The sequence below is a fragment of the Carica papaya genome, chromosome 2 (assembly GCF_054855325.1).
Source record: "Carica papaya isolate Zhongbai chromosome 2, ASM5485532v1, whole genome shotgun sequence".
Lineage (NCBI taxonomy): Eukaryota > Viridiplantae > Streptophyta > Magnoliopsida > Brassicales > Caricaceae > Carica > Carica papaya.
In genome coordinates this window covers 18100658-18121363 of record NC_142310.1, presented here as the reverse complement: position 1 = coordinate 18121363, position 20706 = coordinate 18100658, and the positions used below count along the sequence as shown (strand labels likewise).

The 20706-nt window shown below is 35.4% G+C and overlaps 2 protein-coding genes across 11 annotated transcripts in view; one reads left to right on the top strand and one right to left on the bottom strand.

Moving 5' to 3' along the window:
* The window catches only part of LOC110817253 (histidine-containing phosphotransfer protein 1-like), a 37614-nt gene extending 17162 nt beyond the window's left edge, over window positions 1-20452 (bottom strand). The window contains exons 1-5 of one of the 10 annotated variants that reach the window (XM_088213506.1): window positions 20210-20445; window positions 17114-17198; window positions 16397-16549; window positions 5398-5577; window positions 5032-5118 (exon numbers count right to left, since the gene is read on the bottom strand). In XM_088213506.1, coding sequence (XP_088069632.1) covers window positions 5032-5118; window positions 5398-5436 — 126 coding nt within the window. In that variant the 5' untranslated portion in view covers window positions 5437-5577; window positions 16397-16549; window positions 17114-17198; window positions 20210-20445. Of the gene's footprint in view, window positions 1-5031; window positions 5119-5397; window positions 5578-8180; window positions 8705-9046; window positions 9114-16396; window positions 16550-17113; window positions 17199-20209 lie in introns of those variants that run through there. The other 9 variants (XM_088213504.1, XM_088213509.1, XM_088213508.1 and 6 more) reach the window with 9 other exon arrangements.
* On the top strand, window positions 10875-14065 carry LOC148268831 (uncharacterized). The gene is made up of 8 exons (XM_088212194.1): window positions 10875-10946; window positions 11010-11051; window positions 11722-11820; window positions 12772-12870; window positions 12983-13150; window positions 13235-13330; window positions 13432-13633; window positions 13785-14065. Exons 1-8 carry the CDS (start codon window positions 10875-10877, stop codon window positions 14063-14065), a joined length of 1059 nt encoding a protein of 352 aa, XP_088068320.1.
* Window positions 20453-20706: the final 254 nt, after the last annotated feature.

The window sequence follows — 20706 nt, the reverse complement described above, 5'->3', positions numbered from 1 at the left end:
AACTTTTCTTTTATGACCATGATTACCTATACTTGCTTTGTGGTGGTAAAGGAAGATATTATTAATAGAGAACGAGTATAAAGTGGAAGAATAAGATATCCTATTGTCAAATTAAAGTAAATAAAATGCAAAACAAATAAAAGAAGGCATACATCAATACAAGATAGTCCTAGATTCCTTAGCAATCGAAAATGGCAACCCGCCAATAAAAACCACGTGCCTTAGGGCCACAATAAGGCATGCACACCATCCTATCCCAAATTCAATCTACATGATTATACCTTTTTCGAAATATTAGGGTTTTATCTTTGTGTCCTTTTTAGCTAGGATTTACTTTGAAGTATCCTATCCTAGTTTTAGTCTTAACAAGAATAAGGTTAACAGAGGTCTACATATATCCCCTATAAAATTCCTTTTTTTATAGAAAGAGAAACTTTACTGAGAAAGGAATATATAAATTAACAGAGAATAAATTATCCTCCTCAAAGATTAAAACAGAAAGAACAAATAAAATGAAAGAACCAAAGATGGTCTTTTTAAGGACCAGCAATGATAATCTCCTAATTCCGATGAATGTCGAAGATTGTTGTATTAGGGTAGAATCCATGGATTTTAGTCCATAAGGTCAATGACAAAGTTACCCTTTCCCATATCTCAAGCAAAGAAGTACCCTGGCTGCCAAAAATGTTGTGATTCCTCTCCAGCCATATGGTCCATAATCCTGAAGAAATCGTCTCTTGCCATAAAGGTTTCACTTTTTTTCTCACCCCTACCCCTCAATGAAAGATCAACTGTCGGAGGTACAATCCAAGCTTCTACCAAATAGATGAAACAACCTTGTCCATATCTCCAGGCTATCTCACAATAAGGACTAGATGGGAGTGTGCCTCTCCTCCTCTAAAGCACATGACACTGTTCTCGGATATAGGACCAATGTGGATGCAGACTTGAAGCATGTAATTGGTGTTAAGTCTTTGATGCATAGTGGTCCAGCTAAATACTCTTATCTTCGAAGGAACCCGAACTTTCCAGAAAACATAGATTATAGGGGATTGGCTAAGGAGAGGGTTTATTACAAGGTTGTCAAAAAAGATTTAATAAGAGTCTAAGCACAAAGGTCCTGATGCCAGTGTCTGGTGTCAGGCTAGTTTGATAGGTGAATTGGTTCCAATAATGCCAAAAAATTTGCATTACAAGTCTCTCTATCCAACAGGTTTTGGGTAAAACAAAAGTTTCAGGCAACACTGCCATCTGTGGTTTCTGAAACCAATTAACCCATATAAATTCTCGACAACTCAGATTTAAATTTTTACGAGGGAAAAAGCAATTCTCACCAAGGCACCAAGGGGTGCCACCAGGAGAACAAGTACAAGAATTTTGTTACAGTCCCATATTTATAATCAGCCATAGGTTGAGATATGTGAAACTTAGGGTCAAGGGCTTGTTCGAGAGAACCATTGCTGTGTAGAGCTAAGGTATTTCACAACCTGCCTCAATTGCCTTACGGAAACACAAGCATGACCACTATTTTCCTCGTAACTATCTGCTAGCAAGAAGTTTCTGAATTTCTGATGCCATTTTTTTTGTGCCAGCTCCAGAGTATAAAGTAATTGATGAGTTCACAAACCTTGTGATCATTTCCTGAAGAATAAATCCTTCTTGTTGTTCCATAGAGATTTCTTCATTGAGATAATGGTTAAACTGAACATTATTAAAGCAATCTTGAAAGAACAGAGACACTAACGAATAGCACAAGTACGTCCAGGAATTCAAAATGTATAAACTGAACAAACTGCCGATGGAAGACACATTGAAGATGAAGATATTCACTAAGAATGTAAAGTCAAAACTCCTAAGTTTGATGGAAGAATAGACTTGATTTCTTCCTTGATTGGCTTAAGTCAACGGGAGTACTTCAACTGGTATGCCATGGCATATGCATAAAAAGTTCCATTTGCCAAGATGAAGTTGGTTGGACTTGCAAAAATATGGTAGAAAGCTATTGATGAAAATATAACAAGAAGAAGAGAACCAACAATGGAACCTGGGATGAGATGAAAACAATTCTTTGTGAAAAGTACCTACCTTCCAACTAATTTGACAAATTTTGTGACCAAACTTACACTTCATGTAACGGCCCCGGAAAATTTAAAAGGAAATGCATATAATAATTTGAGTGCGAAAGCGAAATAAATGTTAAATTTAACATCTCTTACACGATAACTCAAAAATACTAACAAATATTATGGAACAAATTCACTAAAAGAAATACGAAAAATGGAAAAAAAAATAAATGAAACTATAAAGTATGTAGTATCTACTCGTAGCCTTCTTGCGGATCGGACTCGGGAACCGGATCCTCCTGATATGAAATGGTTAAATAAAGGGTGAGCTACACTAGTCCAGTAAGGACATCACACTAAATCGCTGACACAGAAGCAAAGGTTGGTAGAAAACCAACAAACAACCAATGGAGCACAAATTTTAAACCAATACATTCATTAAAAATAAAATTATTTTCCTTTTTACTTACCATTGGGGAATTTGTGAAAACAACCTATAAAAATAATAACATCATACAGATCATAACTTTATGTACAATTACTAACATAAAACATATCATAAATTCATATTCATTAATAATAACTAATTATCACCGTTTTCTCGTTTCACCAGTCTACTATTATCCATGGGGATCCATAGGGGGTGTTCCCGCTACACGTGAACCATTTTCTTTAACAATCTTAATTCCAGAGCCGTCCCCATACCCCGTCCGGTATGAGCGCCAAGACATTAAACCTCAATACCCCATCCGGTATGAGGGTGAAGCGGGCTGTCCGCATACTCCGTCCGGTATGAGCGGCAAATGACCAAGTCTCCATACCCCTTCCGGTATGAGACAACTTTCAAAGTAGGGTTCCCTATGAACCCGATCCGTCCACCATCTTTCAGGATATCTAGTGAGGCTGTCATCTTATCTGTTTATTAGATCACATCCCTTTCCTATTTATCCTAATCTCCGTTACCAAATTAAACGCGATCACATAAACAATTAACATGCACTCGGTAATACAATTATATCTTAAATTCCAAAATCACACAGTGGTCAAGTAGTACAGTAATACATGCATTTAAAATCATAGAATAGATAAACCAGATATCATCATGCATTTAAACTGTAAAATAAATCAACAGGAAACAATATCCGATTTCAGACTCCATTAGCAATCCGTAATTAATTATGCATATTTATCTAACTTGTACAAAAGACCGTATTATTATTTATTCAAACTTCATATCTATGATAGCAAATAGAGTGAGAGGTCCTTACCTGATTTGACACCGAAAACTAAATGGTTACTGCACCTACGAACGGTCCCTGCATTCCCTGAATTTTCCTTCGGGAACTGAAACGCGCTTACGATATCTACACATATCCCAAATAACCCAAAAATCATACACAAGGCCTACTCGGCCAATTTCGGAATTCCGGCACGACGGCTCCGCCGTGCTCCGGCAACTGCGAGAAAACACTTTCGGAATTCCGGCACGGCAGCTCTGCCGTGCTCCGGTGACTGCGAGAAAACACACTTAGGGAACTCGATGGGCCAAAAAAACGTAGAAAACCGAAACTCACCGGCGGTGGGGCTCTCCAATGCGGCAGCTCCTCCGGCTCACGTTGCGGTTGGGTGTTTTGCTTCGGTCAACCTCGTTTGGCGGTCAAAAATTGCTCCGGTGCGGCGGCGGTCGGCTCCTCGGCGGGTAGGTTGTCTTCTTCGGTGAGGGACTCTGGTGGCTAGGGTTAGGGTTCGGGTGCGGATGAGGTTATTTATATCCATCCGCTTTTGATCTAGGTCGTCCATCGTTTTAATCTGAACCATCCGATCGCAATTAAATAATGAGTGAATCTGAGCCGTTCATCGCGATTCAATCTGCGCCGTCCATGCGCGATCCAATATGGGCCGTCCGTGCGCGCGGAAACGGATCTCAGCCTTTCGATCGCGCACACGTGGATCGTCCACGTGGTTCCCCCCGTGTGGCCTCCCGCGTCAGCGTCTCTGCCACATGGCGTATCTTGTTTGGTCGGGGCTGCTGACCGGGCATTTGACCTGGCGTAATTTTTCTAAATTGCGTTTTGACCCCCGATTTCTGATTTTTCTTTAAAAAATACTCCCATAACCCAAATTTTCACACCTTTTTTTCAAAATTGTTTTCAATTAAATTTTTAACTAATTTTTACCCTTTTTATTATTATTATTATTATTATTTTTATTGTTATTAAATCAAATTAAAATAAAATAATTTAAATTTAATTTAATTAATAAATAATTATATTTATTAAAAAATAAAATAAATTAAATTAAATTAATTTTAGGTGTTACACTTTAGTCTAAAACAACATGTCAGTAACTGAGTACTCACAGAAGTTTGAAAAATTAAAAATTTCTAGTTGTCAAAGGTTAGGAAAGAAAAATACTAAATATTTACTTGTCTATTATTGAAATGAGAATAGAGATATATATACATATAGATGGATTCATATATGATAACATAAATTACTCTATTAATTTTCTTCCTAATTACGCTAACATATTTGTAAAGATAATTATACTATTATGTACAAGGAATATTTTCTAATATTCTAACACTCCCCCTCAAGCTGGAGTATATATATTAATCATGCTCAGTTTGTTCCGAAAATACTCAATCTGTGTTCCATTAAGAGATTTTGTAAATATATCACCAAGTTGTTCTCTTGTCTTCATATAACCAATAAAAATAAAAATTTTCAAATATTCTCTTGGATGAAGTGACAATCAATCTCGATATATTTAATTATCTCATGATGCACAGGATTCGATACAATATGAATGGTAGCCTGATTATTACAATAGAGTTTCCTAGGAGATGTGGGCCTCAAACGCACTTCATCTAAAAGATGATGTATGCATAAAATTTCGGATGCAGACTAGGTCATAATTCTATATTCAAACTTTGCGTTTAAGCGAAATACAATTGTTTGCTTCTTACTTTTCCATGATATGAGATTCTCACCAACGGAAACACAATAGTTCGTAGTAGACCTCTTATCAATTTTATATCCAGCTCAATCAGCATCTGTAAAACATTCAATGTGAGTATATCCATGATTTCTAAACAATATGCCAAATCTTGAGGCACCTTTTAAGTAACACAAAATTTGTTTCAAAGGCTCCTAACATCTGACTGTAGGTACAGACATAAACTAGCTAATAATGCTAACAGAGTATGGAATATTTGGACGAGTTACAGTGAGGTAATTCAATAATCGCCTACATTTTTCTGGATTGTTAAGGGGATCACCATCATTTTTTGTAAAATGTACATTTGGTACCATTAGTGTATTGCATGGCTTACCTCCCAACTTTCCTGTTTCTGCCAGCAGATCAGGAACATACTTTCTCTGAGATAACAGGATCCCTTCCTTACTTCTTGTTACTTCAACTCCCAAGAGATATTTTAATTGTCCCAAGTTTTTAGTATTAAACTTGATATGCAAGAATGACTTGAGAGAGGATATTCCTGCATGGTCATTTCCTGTAATCACAATATCATCAATATAAACAACAAAAAGTATGATATCAACTGTTAATTGTCTATACAAGATTAAATGATCACATTTGCTCTTATTCAATACGAACTCACAGACTACCTCACTATACTTGTCAAACCACGCACGAGGACTATGCTTTAGACTATACAAAGATTTCTTCAAATGACAGATTTTTCCATACTCCCCCTAAATAACAAACCTAGGTGGTTGCTCCATATACACTTCTTCTAAGAGATCACCATAAAAAACACATTTTTAATGTTCAACTAGTATAAGGTCAATCTCGAGATATTGCAATAGATATGAATAAACGAATAAAGATAAATTTGGTCATTGGAGAAAACATATCAGAAAAGTCCACCTCATAAGTCTGAGCATAACCTTTCACTACAAGTCGAACTTTAAGTCTCGTCATAAAGCCATCTAAATTCACTTTAATTGCAAATACTTATTTGCACCCCACAACTTTTTTTCTTTGGAGAAAATCTATCAGATCCCAAATATGATTATCATTAAGAGCATTTATCTACTCAAGCATAACATTATGCCAACCAGGGTGATTCAAAGCCTCTTTAATTGTCTTAAATATAGAAGTTGAATCTATAAAAGTAATTAAAGCACCAAATGAAGGAAAAAAATAGTCATACGAGATAAAATTAGCAATGGGATAAGTTGGTGCAGGAATGGTGCATTAACGTTTACCTTTACGAAGACAATGGAAATATCAAGGTCATGTGAGGCAGAATCAGATAACGACGGATCTAGTGCAGGACATGTATCATTAATTTATTCTCTTCTAGAACAAATATGAACAATTGGTGGTGGCACTTGGGTCAGAGGCACACAAACACTATTATCAACCTACTCAAGTAGAGCTGAAAGCACTTCATTTGGATTAATACTATTATATATCTGCTCAGTAAAGGCATCTGATGTGAAACTATAGATGAGTCATTCATCGACCACCCCTGACTTGTTGACTTGGACAATGAGAAGAAGAACGGTATATTTTCTGGAAAAACCATATCAGTTGATATCAAATATTTATTAAGATTTGTAGAGTGGCACTTGTATCCTTTTTAGAGGTGAGAATATCTCAAGAATACACACTTAAGGCTTTTGAGTCCAATTTTGTCACATTAGATTGTACATCTCGAACATAACAAGTGCTACCAAATACCTTAACTTGAACTGGAAATAAAGACTTATTTGGAGAAAGAAGATTGTAAGAAAAATCCTCATCAACTACTGTAAATGACATATGATTAATAAAGAAACAAGTCGTGGAAGCATCAACAGCCCATAATTACTTAGGGACTTGCGTTTGGAACAAAAGGGTTCGAGCTGTCTAAAGTAAATGCTTATTCTTCCTCTCAGCAACTCCATTTTGAGATAGCGTGTCAACACACGAAGATTGATGAAGAATCCCATATTGAATCATATAGTTCTTAAATGAATCTGGTATGTACTCCTTGGCATTATCACTTCTCAATACATGCATACAGAAATTGAATTGTGTCTTGATTTCAACACAAAAAATAGAAAAATGAGAAAATACTTTCGAATGATTTTTCATAAAATATATCAAAATTATTTAAGAAAGATCATCCACAAAGGTAATGAAATACTTAAACTCAATTTTCGACGACAGAGGCCCCAAACATCATAATGAACTAACTCAAAAGCAGACTCAGGTCACCTATTGACCCTTGCACATGATGGACTACTGTGATGTTTTGTAAAACCGACATGACTCGCAATCCAGTGAGGGTACATTATGAAACTGAAGACATAACTTTTTCAATACAGGTAGAGAAGGATGTTCCAATTGACAATGTGCTTCAAATGGAGAAATAACACTACAGCAAACAACTTATCGAGGTACCTAAGTATCAAGAATGTAGAGACCATCTGATATATTTTCTTTACCAATAATCTGTTTCGTCATAAGATCTTAAATAACACATTGATCAGGAAAAAATATAATATAACAATTCAAATCTTTAATAAACTTACTCATAGAAATCATATTAAAAACAAATTTAGGTAGACTTAATACAGATGACAAGATAATAGATGACGTTATTTTTGTGGTCCCCAAATCCACAATATTATAAATCGACCCATCTACAATAGTTACAGAAAAATATATTTTGTATGGTTGAAAACTATAAAAAATATTAAGATCGCCTGTCATGATCTTGTACCATCATAATCAATCATCCATCTATTCGAGAAGGAGATAAGACATTTTTTTCTCTGATTCAGCAGGAGTGGAAAACTTATTCAAAAATTTCTGATACTGAATGAATTTAGTATACTCTTCAGCTAAAATCATAACAATTCTCTCAGAAAATGAGTTAGCAATACCAGCAACAATATTAGCGGTCTGTGTCCTCCGATTGCGATTTTACAATTTTTTACAGTACCGTTTTATATGTCATTATTCACGACAGTAATAGCAAACAATACTATCACCCATTTTCAGAAATTACAAAAATATTACTCAAAATACCCAAAATACAGCAATCAGAGATAGCCGAAAAAACACTACAAATAAACCAGAAATTTTAAGAAAACATAATACCTCTTACACATGGGAACCAAGAGAACCACCTTGCCACCACTGGAGCTCATGCGCCGCCGGAGAGCCACGCACCGCAGCCGGAAGTCACCAAAATACCTCCCTTCGACCACAAATTACCACAGAACTCCAATGCACACCCTAATCCAGAATGGCTTTCGCAGAAACGCCCCAAATCACGCTGGAGAGCCGAGATTCGGTTGCTGTTGCATGATCTGCTCCGTCGCGGTTTTCTCTTCTGGTTTCGTGCACAGAACCAGCCGGCCGAGCTCCTCTGTGGCTCCTGTCCTCATACGGGAAAACAAAACGCACGGGAATACCCTCCTCCATGAAGCCCGACGCATGCAGCCTTAAGACGCCGCACAAACCGCCGTCTCGGCTTCTCCCATGTACACCACCATGCTGGCCACACTCTGAACTAACTGGAGATCGGTGGTCGAATTCCTCCGATGCTGAGAATGGGTTGTTCAGCCCTTCTTTTGGTCTGATGTAATCTAGCCCCTAAAATCCTAACTCTAACCCTATCTCTGATATCATGTAAAGGCTTAGGGAACAAAAATATTGAATATTTATTTGTCTATTATTAAAATGAGAATAGAGATATATATACATGTAGATGAATTCATATATGGTAACCAACATAAATCACCCTATTAATTTTCTTCCCAGTTAATTTTCTTCCTAATTACGCTAACATATTTAGAAAGTAATCATACTATTATGTACAGGGAATATTCTATAATATTTTAGCACTAGTCAACTAGTTGAAGATGATAGTCAAGTAGCATCTTAATTTAAGGCAAGACTAAGACTTGACATTAAAAGAGAGTTAAATTCAACAACCTCCTACAACTATAACATAAACTTACCAATCGGCTCTTGATGTGGAAGAGCATTTGAAATACCCAATCCCAAAAAACATTGTGGAATCCACTCCTAAAGATACAATTGAAGCAAAATGTGAGCTGAAGAATGGATCAAAATCAAATTTCAAAACTCCAAAAGGTAAGGAAGTTGTATACTTTAGGTGTGGACAAAGTGGGCACATGAGTTACGAATGCCCAACGAAGAATAACTTGCATTTTGGAATAAAAGAAAATAAAGAGATACAAGAAACAAATGATGGTTATATATTCTACGAGGATGATTTTGCTTATAGTGAACGAGTACCTCTCTTTTATTAAGGTCCACATTATCAAACTCCAAGGTGGAAGAGTAAGAAGAATCACCATGCCTTCCTATTCAAGATCTTTCCCCAAGAATCAACTCTATGGATGGGCAAGAAAATCAATTATGTCTTCCTATTGCTCAATATTTTTTCCTAAGAGCCAACTCTATGAAAGTTCAATGCAACAAGAGATTTGACATTCCATTTGGTTAACTTGTTGATTTCACTATCCCGCCAAGATTTAACGCTCCTAAACAATTCTCTTCCTATTATTTTAGGTATTGACAAGAAAAATCAAACACAAAGGTCATTAAGTTTTCATGGGAAGCTTGAAGATCAAGATTTTACATCATTTGCTACTTCAAAATTCGTAGACAAGTTTTATCCAACCACAGGAGACTGATGCAGAATGGGTTAGCACAAGATTTCCTAAATAAATTAGAAATTATAATCATATTTTTTTAAAAATAAAAAATGTTAGAAATCGTAATTATATTAAAATGTAAGATAACTATATTATTTAGGAATCGATTGTTACATTGTAATTTTATCAAATGAATTTTCTCCTCTAGCATTCGCTTTCAGTGTTCAAGTTGTTTTGCTACTTCCTATTTATTTTGTTTTTCAAGTCCTTTTTGTGAAGGATTAAGGAGAATACCTTATTCTCTATCATTGTAACTCATCTTACTTGATCTTAATAATACTTATTTTTCTATTAAAGAAACAGTCTGATATTCCAATTTGTGCCTACCTATATTATCAAGGGAGTGTTTGTGTCCATATAATTTTTATGGAGGAAGTCTTGCCGTACTTGGGAACTTTGTCTTTCCATAATAGTTTAGTGCCACTATGGTAACCAATGGGATTTTCTATTGATTAGTACGTCCAATGCCTAAGTCTAATCCCTTTAGATCACCAACAGCCATTTGCCTAACAATTAATTCTTTATGTATTTTGGCACTACCAATATCTCTTTAAAGAAGCTGAACTTTAATCTATTATATGTGTATTTGCAAAAATGTGTGCTTATGAATATCATTTCTTTCCTCTAATTGATGATATATTCTCATAGCCCTTGATCTTTTGCTAATGTGTTATGATTTTATTACTTACTAAGTTGTGTATCTCACTCACTTCATAATTATTTCAGATCAGAATTGTTGGAACTTGAAAGGAAAGTGCAAATTTTGGCCTGTTGTTAGAGTTACCTATCCAAAAGAATTTAAAGGTCTTAAATAGCTTAATTTTGTTTCTGGGTGACAATTGTATGGTAAAACTTCAGCCTCATGTATAACAATTTTGGTATCAAAGGATGCATCTACAGCATAGTATGTCTGTGATTTTCAGTAAAAAGTCTTGGCTTGCCGATTTCTAGTTACTTGCTTTACTTGTTTTGATTGAATCCTTTTGTACTCTAGTCTGTAAATTGCATTCCAATTCAAATTCTTATTTTGGGGAACAATAAGAACCTGACTGAGACTAGGGACCCTCTTCTTCTGTAATGCCCTTTTCCCTATTTCTTGGGATGCATGGCTTTTACATCCTTAATCTACATTTGGCAATCAGTTGGGTCAGTTGCAACAAAGCTTGGACTTGGCAGGGTATCCAGAGGTGTCAAGAAGACAAAGAAACATATCTCTCTTATTCCTTTGGTTACCTTGTAGGTTATTGTGAAGGAAAGGAATACAACAGCTTTTGAGGATGAGGTTTTTTTTTGTTTGATAAAGTTAGAGATATATGGATCCAAAACCCTTTATTTTTCGTTCAAGAGTCAGCCTCTTTCTCCGATCGAGGACATACGAGGACCTCATTGACCTTTTGACTATTATTAAATTTCAAATCTTGTAACTGGGTGGAACCTGCTTGGTGTCTTGATAGCAGCTCTGTTTTTTCTCAAAAATAATCAGTTTATTTGCAGAATTGGAATTTTGTCTAATCTTTAGACATTTTGATCTCTTAAAAACTCAGTTTTCCAAGTTTTTATAACATTTGAGAGATGCATATTTACATATGTGCCCATACATTTGTAGGTGTGTGAGAGAAACACAAAATTTCTCAAAGACCAAGTAAATGCAAGAACTCTTTAGTACTGTGATACAAGTTTCCTTATAGTGAGAGAACAAAATCCATATTTCAAAAACAGACAAACAGGTACCAGAGATAAAGGAAAGGAGAGCTACAATGTCAAAAGCAAAGTAGAAACTACCTATTAAACTCCTACATAAACATTGCAGCAACGAGCTGTAGTTAGGCCTCTCTGCATAACGATTTTAGCATGTTATAAAAGAAGACATCTCAGAAGTGTTTAAGGAGTTGCATAAGGCGGACTCTTTTGTTAAATTTTAAAATTCCTTTTCCTTAATTCTGGTTGCCAAGGTGGAGGGGACTGCCAACATGAAGCAGTTTAAACCTGTTAGCCTTGTCAGCAGCATCTACAAGCTTATTGGAAAGGTATTAGCCAGAAGGATGGCCAAGGTAATAAATAAAGTGATAGGTGATTGTCGACATGTTTTAGTGGAAGGGAGACAAACTATGGACGCTGCATGGGTGGCTAATAAGGTGGTGGATGAATTAATTTTTTAAAATAGGGATGGGGTCCTCCGCAAACTTGACATGGGAAAAGTTTATGATCACGTCAATTGAGACTTTATTGATTATATGTTAAAGAGAATGGACTTCAGCGGAGATGGTTAGGAAAATTAATTCCAGCATCACCACAACTTCCTCGACAGTCATGGTCAATTGGGGCTCATCTTCATTCTCAAGGCATCTAGAGGACTTCGAAAAGGGGATCCATTGTCTCTTTTACTGTTTATCATGGCCATGTAAGGGTCGAACAAGCTGTTGATAAGGGACAGTTGGAATTCTTTAGAGGACTGAAAGTGGGAGTAGGAGATCAGGTGGAGGAAATTACTTACTTATTTTTTGCAGATGATACTCTAGTATTACGTGAACCGGATGAAGGGGCGCTCCTCAATCTTATATGTGTCTTCTTATGCTTCTAAGCAATCTCTGCACTTAATATTAATTTGATTAAATCAGAACTGATGAGATTGGGTGACGGGGATGATGCTATCAGACTGGCTAAACATCTTGAGAAGTAAAAGGGTAGAGTTGTCGATCAAGTATTTGGGGTTGTCCTTAGATGCTAATTATAAAAATGTGAGAAGATGATATCCAATCAAAGAAAGGTTTGAGATAAGATTAGAGGGTCGGAAGAGAAATCTAATGTCTAAGGGGGGCGGCTTACTCTCATCAAAAGTACGTTGGTTAAACTTTCCATCTACCATATGTCCCTCTTAACAATTCCAGCGAGTGTAGCGAAAAAATTAGAATCCATCCAATATGGATTCTTGTGGGGTGTTGGAGAATAGAAGGAGATATCATCTAGTGACATGGGATTAGATTAAAAAACTGTTGCATCAGGGTGGTTTGGGTTTGAGATCGTTCATGGATAAGAACAAGGCATTTCAGGACAAGTGTTTCTGGTGGTTCATGATAAATAATAGTACTCTTTGGAGAAGCGTAATTGAAGCTTAGTTTGGTACTGTGGATAGAGAATGGTTCACCAAAATTTCGTCAAGACAGCATGAGAAAGGTTTCTAGAAGAAAATCTATATGCAAAGATAAATTTCAGGGTTGTATCAAGTACAAGGTTGGCAATAGGAGAATTAGTTTCTGGACGGATCCTTGGTTTAATGAGGAAGCACTTAGAGATCAATTCCTCCAGATTTTTGATATTGCACGAAACAAAGACATAACAACAAGTGAGTCATTCAGAATTAGTGGGTGGGCTTCCAAAATGGCAAGTAGAATTGATGAGGAACTTCAATAATTGACAGGTAAATGAGTTCGAGTCCCTTATTAGCGCTATATCCTCTTTTTTCAGATCAGCAGAGGTTTGAGACAAGGGGATCCATTGTCCCCGTTGTTTTTCATTATGGTGATGGAGGCACTAAGTAAACTGTTGGAGAAGGCGAAGGAGGTTGGTTTGCTGCATGGTATCCAAATTGGGAGAGGCAACAATCAAATTGAGATTTCTCACCTATTCTTTGCAGATGACTCCTTAATTTTTTGTCACTGGAGTGGAAAATGTTACTGAATTTGAGATGCATTCTCCTTTGCTTCCAAGCTGTATCTGGGTTAAATATTAATCTTACAAAGACTGAGTTAGTGATTTTTGGTGAAGGCAACAACAAGGAGCTGACTGATATTCTGGGGTGCAAATTAGCAAACTTGCCTTTCAAATATCTTAGTAGTCTGGTGGGACTGAAACATAAAGATGGGAGTATCTGGGATCCTATCATTAAAAATATTTGAGAAGAGATTGGCGGGCTGGAAAAAAATCTACTTTCCAAGGAGATAGGCTTGCCCTTGTCAAGAACACTTTATCGAACCTACCTATTTACTATTCGTCATACCAACAATTCCCATCAAAGTGGCCAAGAGATTTGAGACTATTCAGAATCGGTTCTTATGGGGTGATGCGGAGGATGGCAGAAAATACCACTTGGTGAAGCGGAGCAAGGTGAAGCTTCCTGTTGAGAAAGGTGGTTTGGGTGTGAGATCCTTTTCTGAAATTAACTTAGCGCTTCAGGGCAAGTGGATTTGGAGGCATATGAGTGATGAGAACTTTCTCCAGAGAATGGTGATTGCTGCGAGATGGGGGCAGGGTGAGAGTGATCTGATTCATGTGGAGTTGGGACGCTGTGTGGGATGAGTTTCTGGAAGGCAATTGGCCAGAAAGCATATGACTTTTGATTGTGCGTCCTGGAAAGTGGATGGAGGCGATAAAATTCTGTTTTGGCATTACAATTGGATAGATGCTGGTTGTCTAAAAGATCAGTTCCCTCGGATATATGCAATTGCAAAGAGGAAAAACATGAATGGTTGATGGTGGTTGGGGGGGAGGGCCGGTTTACTAATGGGATGCCCTAATGCATTACATAATTTCGCTTTAGCCAATGATCCAATCATTGGAATAATTGGAACTTTTGTATCAAACTTCTTTATAGTATTATCGAATATAAATAAGTTTTCTAGCATTTGACTCCATACCACTAACCGATTAAATCGCAAACTTGAAAAATAGCCCAGAAAGTCTAGATAATCTTTGGATAATTTTTTTATATGTACTCTTTGTGATTGAGACCACACATAAAAATGACATTGCCATAAACTGACAAAGCAATCTGAATAGAAATGTTTGGGCGGTGAAAGTGACTAGAAATTTGAATGATTATGAAGTGGAGTACAAAAATCTATTAAATAGGTTGGTTAATGCGCAGTTAAATCAGAGCAGTGATCAGCTGACGTGGAAGCTGAATAGAAATGGGTTTTTCACAGTGAAATCACTTTGTAAGTCCTTGATACAGAGAGGAGAGTGTAGGGGACAAAATTTCCCAGCCACGAATGTTTGGAAAACAAAAGTTCCGCCTAGAATTGCTTTTTTTGCTTTGGAAGCTGGAAGAGACTATATTTTAACCATGGATAAGTTGATAAGGAGAGGTTTTATTGGAGTTAACAGGTACTACTTATGCAAACAGGCTGCGGAATCTTGCAGCCACCTTCTTCTTTGGTGTCTGGTGACTTCCAGCTTGTGGTCTATGGTGTATAACTTAATCGGGATCTCTTGGGTTATTGCAGGGTCTGTTAAATAGGAAATTTGGGCTTGGGAAACTTATGTAAACAACAAAAAAATTTCTTGAACTATTCATTTAACGATGTTTTCGGAGATTTAGAAACAGAAAAATAGCAGGGCTTTTGAGGGTATTGAAAATGATATTTATAAATTAATGGATAGGTGTTTCAATATTTTGGGCAAAGTGTTTTGGTGGCCATGATCTATATATGGAGGATGATTTTGGGTACATAGTTGACACACTGACAAATTTTTAAATTTTTGTACATAAGTAGTACTTCCTTGGTACCTTACTTTCTTTAATATACTTGTTAATGTTACATTCAAAAACAATATCCATAGTCTATCTTAATGAGAACAATGATGTATTTCAAGAAAAAAAAATGAGAGTAATGATCAACTAGTTTGGAGCTTAAGGGCGAAGGTTACTTATACGGCAAATTCTTTCTACAATTAATTGGTTCAAAATGACTCCTCCAAGATCAGCTTTCCTTATAAACAAACTTGGAAGGCAAGTGCTCCACCCATAATTGTTTTTTTCACTTGGGAGCCATGGAGCGGATGTATACTTACTATTAACAAGGTAAGGAGAAGGAAAAAAGATTATGGTGAATGGATGCTTCCTATGCAAGGATGCGAAAGAGTCTTGCGATCATATATTGCTATAGTCTCCATGGGCGTACAAGTTATGGACCAGTGTATGGGTTATTGGGAATCAATTGGGTGGCAGACAATTTAAGGGATGAGATCGGGCATGAAAAGGTATTAGCAGTGGAAAAAACATGTGAGTCTCATTCCCCTTACTATTTCTTGGGTTGTGAGGAAATAAAAAAATAAGAGAACTTTTAAGGGGTAAAAGCCAACTTTGATAGGGTTAGGGATAAATGGTTCTAAACTGTGGGCTTATTAGTTACAAGTCATTTTATGCATACTATAGAAGATTATAAGAATCTTATAGATATCCTAATTGAAATTTAAATAATTTTGTACATGAATTGATACCTCTTTGGTGCTTGTAAATGATACATACTATACTTTTATTTTTTTTAAAAAAAAAGTTTAGCCTCTTTACCCAAGATTATGCTTAAACTACTTACAATTACTATCATTAGGTTAAGTGGACATGAACTTTGCAGTAACATGGTTGATCACCGAATGTGAAAATTCAGCCATTTATTGTAAGCATATTTTTATATATGCTCATATATATTTATGCACGTGAAGAACTTCTGAAGGCACAATTTAGTAACACAAAAAGATGATTTCCTATAAATAACTTCATCCATAAGATGGATGTTATACTACCATAGGCTTTACTCCCAGCCATATGAACATGTAAAACCAACTAGAAAACTTCTATAAGTTTAATCATTGCAGATGATACATAAGGAATATTTAAAATTAACCTACCTAACTAGAGACCCAGTTTAAACTTTTGAAGTGATAAGGTATTTGCAGCTTTACAGCAGATGAGATCATTCGCACCAAAGCCTATCCAGAAATAGTTGGAGAATAAATGTCTCCAAATGGTGATAGTTGAGATTCTTGAAAATTAACAATCCCCTGCAAGATAAGAAGACAACACAACACCAAGAAGTCAAAGACAAGACTCCAGGGACTTTCCATTGTCAAATAAGAATCTTTTCAAGGACTTGATTTTTAACATAAAAATTAAACCATTCAAGATTTTCTAAAAAAAGTAGATATTATTATGAAAAAAGAAAAAACAAAAAAAAGGAATACAATAAGCAAGGATAAGGAATCAACCCACCAAATGAAACCAAAAAAAAAAGAGGAGCAGACATCAATATAAGATAGACTCCTAGTTCTTTTGCATAATTGAACTTCTTTTACAGAACTTCCACCTTTCAAAAGAAGTACTAAGAACCAAATTACCAAGTTATGAGTATCAAACGGAGAAAAAGGATTTGCAAGAGAATAAAATCTGAAGAATTAAAGACCACATACTTATCTATATGTCTGAAAAGGTGAAAAGTCCAAGAGATGAAGACCTCAGGAGTTACAAAGGAAGCATTAGGATGATGAAAATACTGAAAAGGCAAGGAAATAAAGTAGAGAAATCCCCCCCAGTTAAGTATCCTCCTAGAAAAAGGGAATGGCCCCAACCTTCAATTGAGGAAAATGCAAAAAGAAAGATATATCCAGGACACGAATTTCCACAGGCTTCAGTGAGTCACGTTGGCTCCTTATTCTGGTATCACATATATTTCAACAAAGATAATACTTTATCAGTCCCTCCCTATCAACTTATGTCATAAAGCCAGAGACTCAAGAGAAAAGCATCGCAACTATTTGGCAACTAAAGCAATATTTTTGGAAACTGAACTATTTTTTTCTTTGAAATAGAAGTATAGTGTAGTATAAATTATGATCATCAGTACCAAAGGGGTACCACCCATGTACAAAAATATTTACAATTCAAGCAAGTGGTTAATGACATTCCCAAAATCATATAAATCATTGATGTCATGACCCAAAATCATAAAACCAAAAGTATAAAATCATCTATTTTTAATGATAACGAAGTCCCTTTCAACCTCATCAAAGACTCTAGCATTTCTCTCCTTCCACACCACCCAAAAGATAGATATAGGAATGAGGAGTAGGTGTGTTTTTTTTTTGCAAAACCCCGCCCACGCCCACAATTCATCTCTCATAGAGCCCGCCATAATCTACTTAATCCCCAAAAGACCATAGATCATTGTCCATAAACTATCCACCATTGGGCACCACAATAATATATGATTACACGATTCTGCACCCAATTTACACAGGAAGCCTCGGTTGACCATGCATCTACACCTTCGCAGCACCATGTATTTTTGGAAACTGAACTGTCAAGACCCGAACCTTGTTCTTTGGACTTAGAACAAACATCCCATGTCACCAAGTGGTATTATGACACCCTCCCCTTCCTCTAATACCAGCCCACGGAAAATCCCTGACGTCTTCATTATTTTTATTGCTGCCCCTGTAGGAATCTCCAAAAAGGAAAAGTAATAAAGAGGACTACTCGACAACCAGGCCCAAATTAGGTTCACTTTTCTCATTAAAGAGAAAAATACATCAGAAATTGTGTAACCTCTTTGAAATCTTATGATCCTGAAATTCCAAAAAGCACTTGCTTAAGGATTTCCAGCTTAAGATTACACAACCACTAACCACTATCGTGCTATGAAGAGCCTCATTGTCAATGTCAATGCCCCCCAAGCCACTTTTACTTAAATTCTGCAAAGGTACAAGTAATCCCAAAAACTTGAAGCGTGCAGATCATATTTGAAAGAAACAGTTGGTTCTTGAAGCAATAGAATGGTGTCATATGCAAATCTCATACTGAAAACTTCCACATCCTCAACTCCAACTAATAAACCTTTCACCAATCCTCTCTTAGTTCCTCAATAAATAACTATTTTAGTTCTAGTAAATGTACTTGCATTCCTTATCTTTCCCTCTTTTTTTAGATGGCACAAGGATAAAACTTAAATTCATCAGCTCCACAAAGAAAGTATCATATCATCTGATTTTCATGCTCTTGGAACTTTATCTTTTCTTTCTCTTTTCTAGAAACATCTTATCATACATGTTAGAGAATGAAAATATTTCCAGTATGGTCTGTTAAAGAATAATAAAGTACTAAAATTTCATATATTCTTTTCCTATTTTATAAATTTCCTATTAGTTAAGTTCATATCTTAGTTTCCTATTCTTGAGATGAGTATTCCCACAATTACCATGTATTATTTCTTTAACATAATAACAAGAACAATACCTCTAGCATGGTACTAGATTAACAAAAATTTATGGTGGCCCAACAGAAAAGTGATAATTCAATCATGCTAATCCTAGACCTACCTAGTGTGGTACTAGATTAATAAAAGTTTATGGTGGCCCAACAGAAAGGTGATAATTCAATTGTGCAAACCCTAGTCCTATCGAGCTATTTTTGTTCATTGACCTCACTGCAAGTGGTTTTGAGCTGGTAAAACAGTAGTCATTCATGGAATCAAGTTACAAGTTATTAATGTTAATTTGAAAAGTAAACTTATATCACGCATTGTTATTTGTTTACTTTAATCTTTTATTTGGTACAGTTTTATTAGAATATAATACTGATAATAGATTGCATCACATCTTTTCTACCTAAGTTTTTAAGGGTAATTAGTCACGATCAATTATTTCACACAATATCAAAGCCAAAGATCTAATGTATGAAGCTGAATGCTCTATTTTCATTAAATTTTAATTTACTGCAAGGTATGGCAAGCCTTTACATCATCCATGCATCCACTTTTGTGGGCTTTTGCATGAGAATGTGCATTAGAATATAAACACTAGATTAGTCACTTTTTCACCATTTAAATTTGTAAAATAATTAGTTGCAATCAATTATTTCCACTGTTTTCTTTGTGGCGAGTTGGAACGCCGGATGAAGCTTCAGTTTAAGAATTGAGTGAGTGTTAGAATTGAATATTTCTCGTATAGTCTATCAGAGAGTAATAAAGTATTTCGAGTAATTCTCCATATATCTAAATTATCATTCTTAGTTTTCTTAGTTTGTTATCGATATCTCTATAAATACCATACACTATGTCTTCGTTATAATTACAGGAGAAACATCATAATAATATTTCAGTTTATTCTACTAGCAATCTAAAAACAAAAATTATATGACATGGTTGAGGAAATAAAATGAACATTTCAACAGGAAAAGATGACAAATGCATTAGAAACTAATGCTCAATAATCAAAAACCCTAATGACTATAATTGCATTAGTCATGAAAAAGATCCATTTCTTATTCTAAACAGGTAAAGATACATAATTCACAGCTAACATATCTATAATATTGTAGACAAAAGTGTATAATTTAGATACACGTGTATAATTTAGATCCAGTAAAAAAGAAGCACCAATTAATTTTTTTTTTTTCCAAGCACAATGTCCACAAGGCTTCTAAATCTTTCTTTTACAACCAAAAAAAATATCACAAACACAGCAGATTCTCCTCCAGTTCCTCGGAATCTAATAGATTATATGTATCAGTTATTTACCGAAGTCTTGATTTAACACGCTTTTCATGTTGGTGTGAGAAAAACCTCACAGTATCTCTTCCTTCTAGCATTCTAAACATATTATTCGTCGAATTTGTAGAAATTTATAACTCTAAATGTACATATGACAGGCAGAAGTAGAGTGCGTTACCAGGCGAGAGAGTAAAAGCAAGGAGACGAAAGGAGACATTCTGATCCAGAAGGCAATAAAAGAAATCGCGCTTAACAGCAATATTGAAGTTATGGATCATCCTGAAACCACGCGGCAGCCTCTGTGACTGCTCAGTGATCATTATGCAGTAAGACGGAGAGACAGGCGACGATCTCCTCTGAATTTCTTTTTTTCTTTTATATACTCCCCTAAATTATTGGATATCACAACAGTTTTGTCCTTTTTTATGACGCGTGTGAAAATAAATTTATGTGATGATCCTTGGGCGATGAATTTAGAATAAATTATTAAATTAATTTTTAAATTTTGTTATTTGTTATAATTTAATTGTAAAAGTTTTATTTCATAATTTAATTTATAATAATTTTTATGTATTTTAAATATATAATTTTTTATTTTTTAATAAAAATAAAATTTATTATTAAATTATATTTAAATATTTTAAAAATAATTAAAAAATTAATTAATCAAAATTA

Bases quoted from the DNA above. Each gene is read 5' to 3' on its own strand.
- LOC148268831 (XM_088212194.1), top strand. From the start codon at position 10,875: ATGGCTTTTACATCCTTAATCTACATTTGGCAATCAGTTGGGTCAGTT. The intron at 11,821-12,771 runs GTAATAAATAAA...CTGTTGCATCAG, and splicing joins TAGCCAGAAGGATGGCCAAG to GGTGGTTTGGGTTTGAGATC. The intron at 13,331-13,431 runs GTTGGTTTGCTG...TTGTCACTGGAG, and splicing joins TGTTGGAGAAGGCGAAGGAG to TGGAAAATGTTACTGAATTT.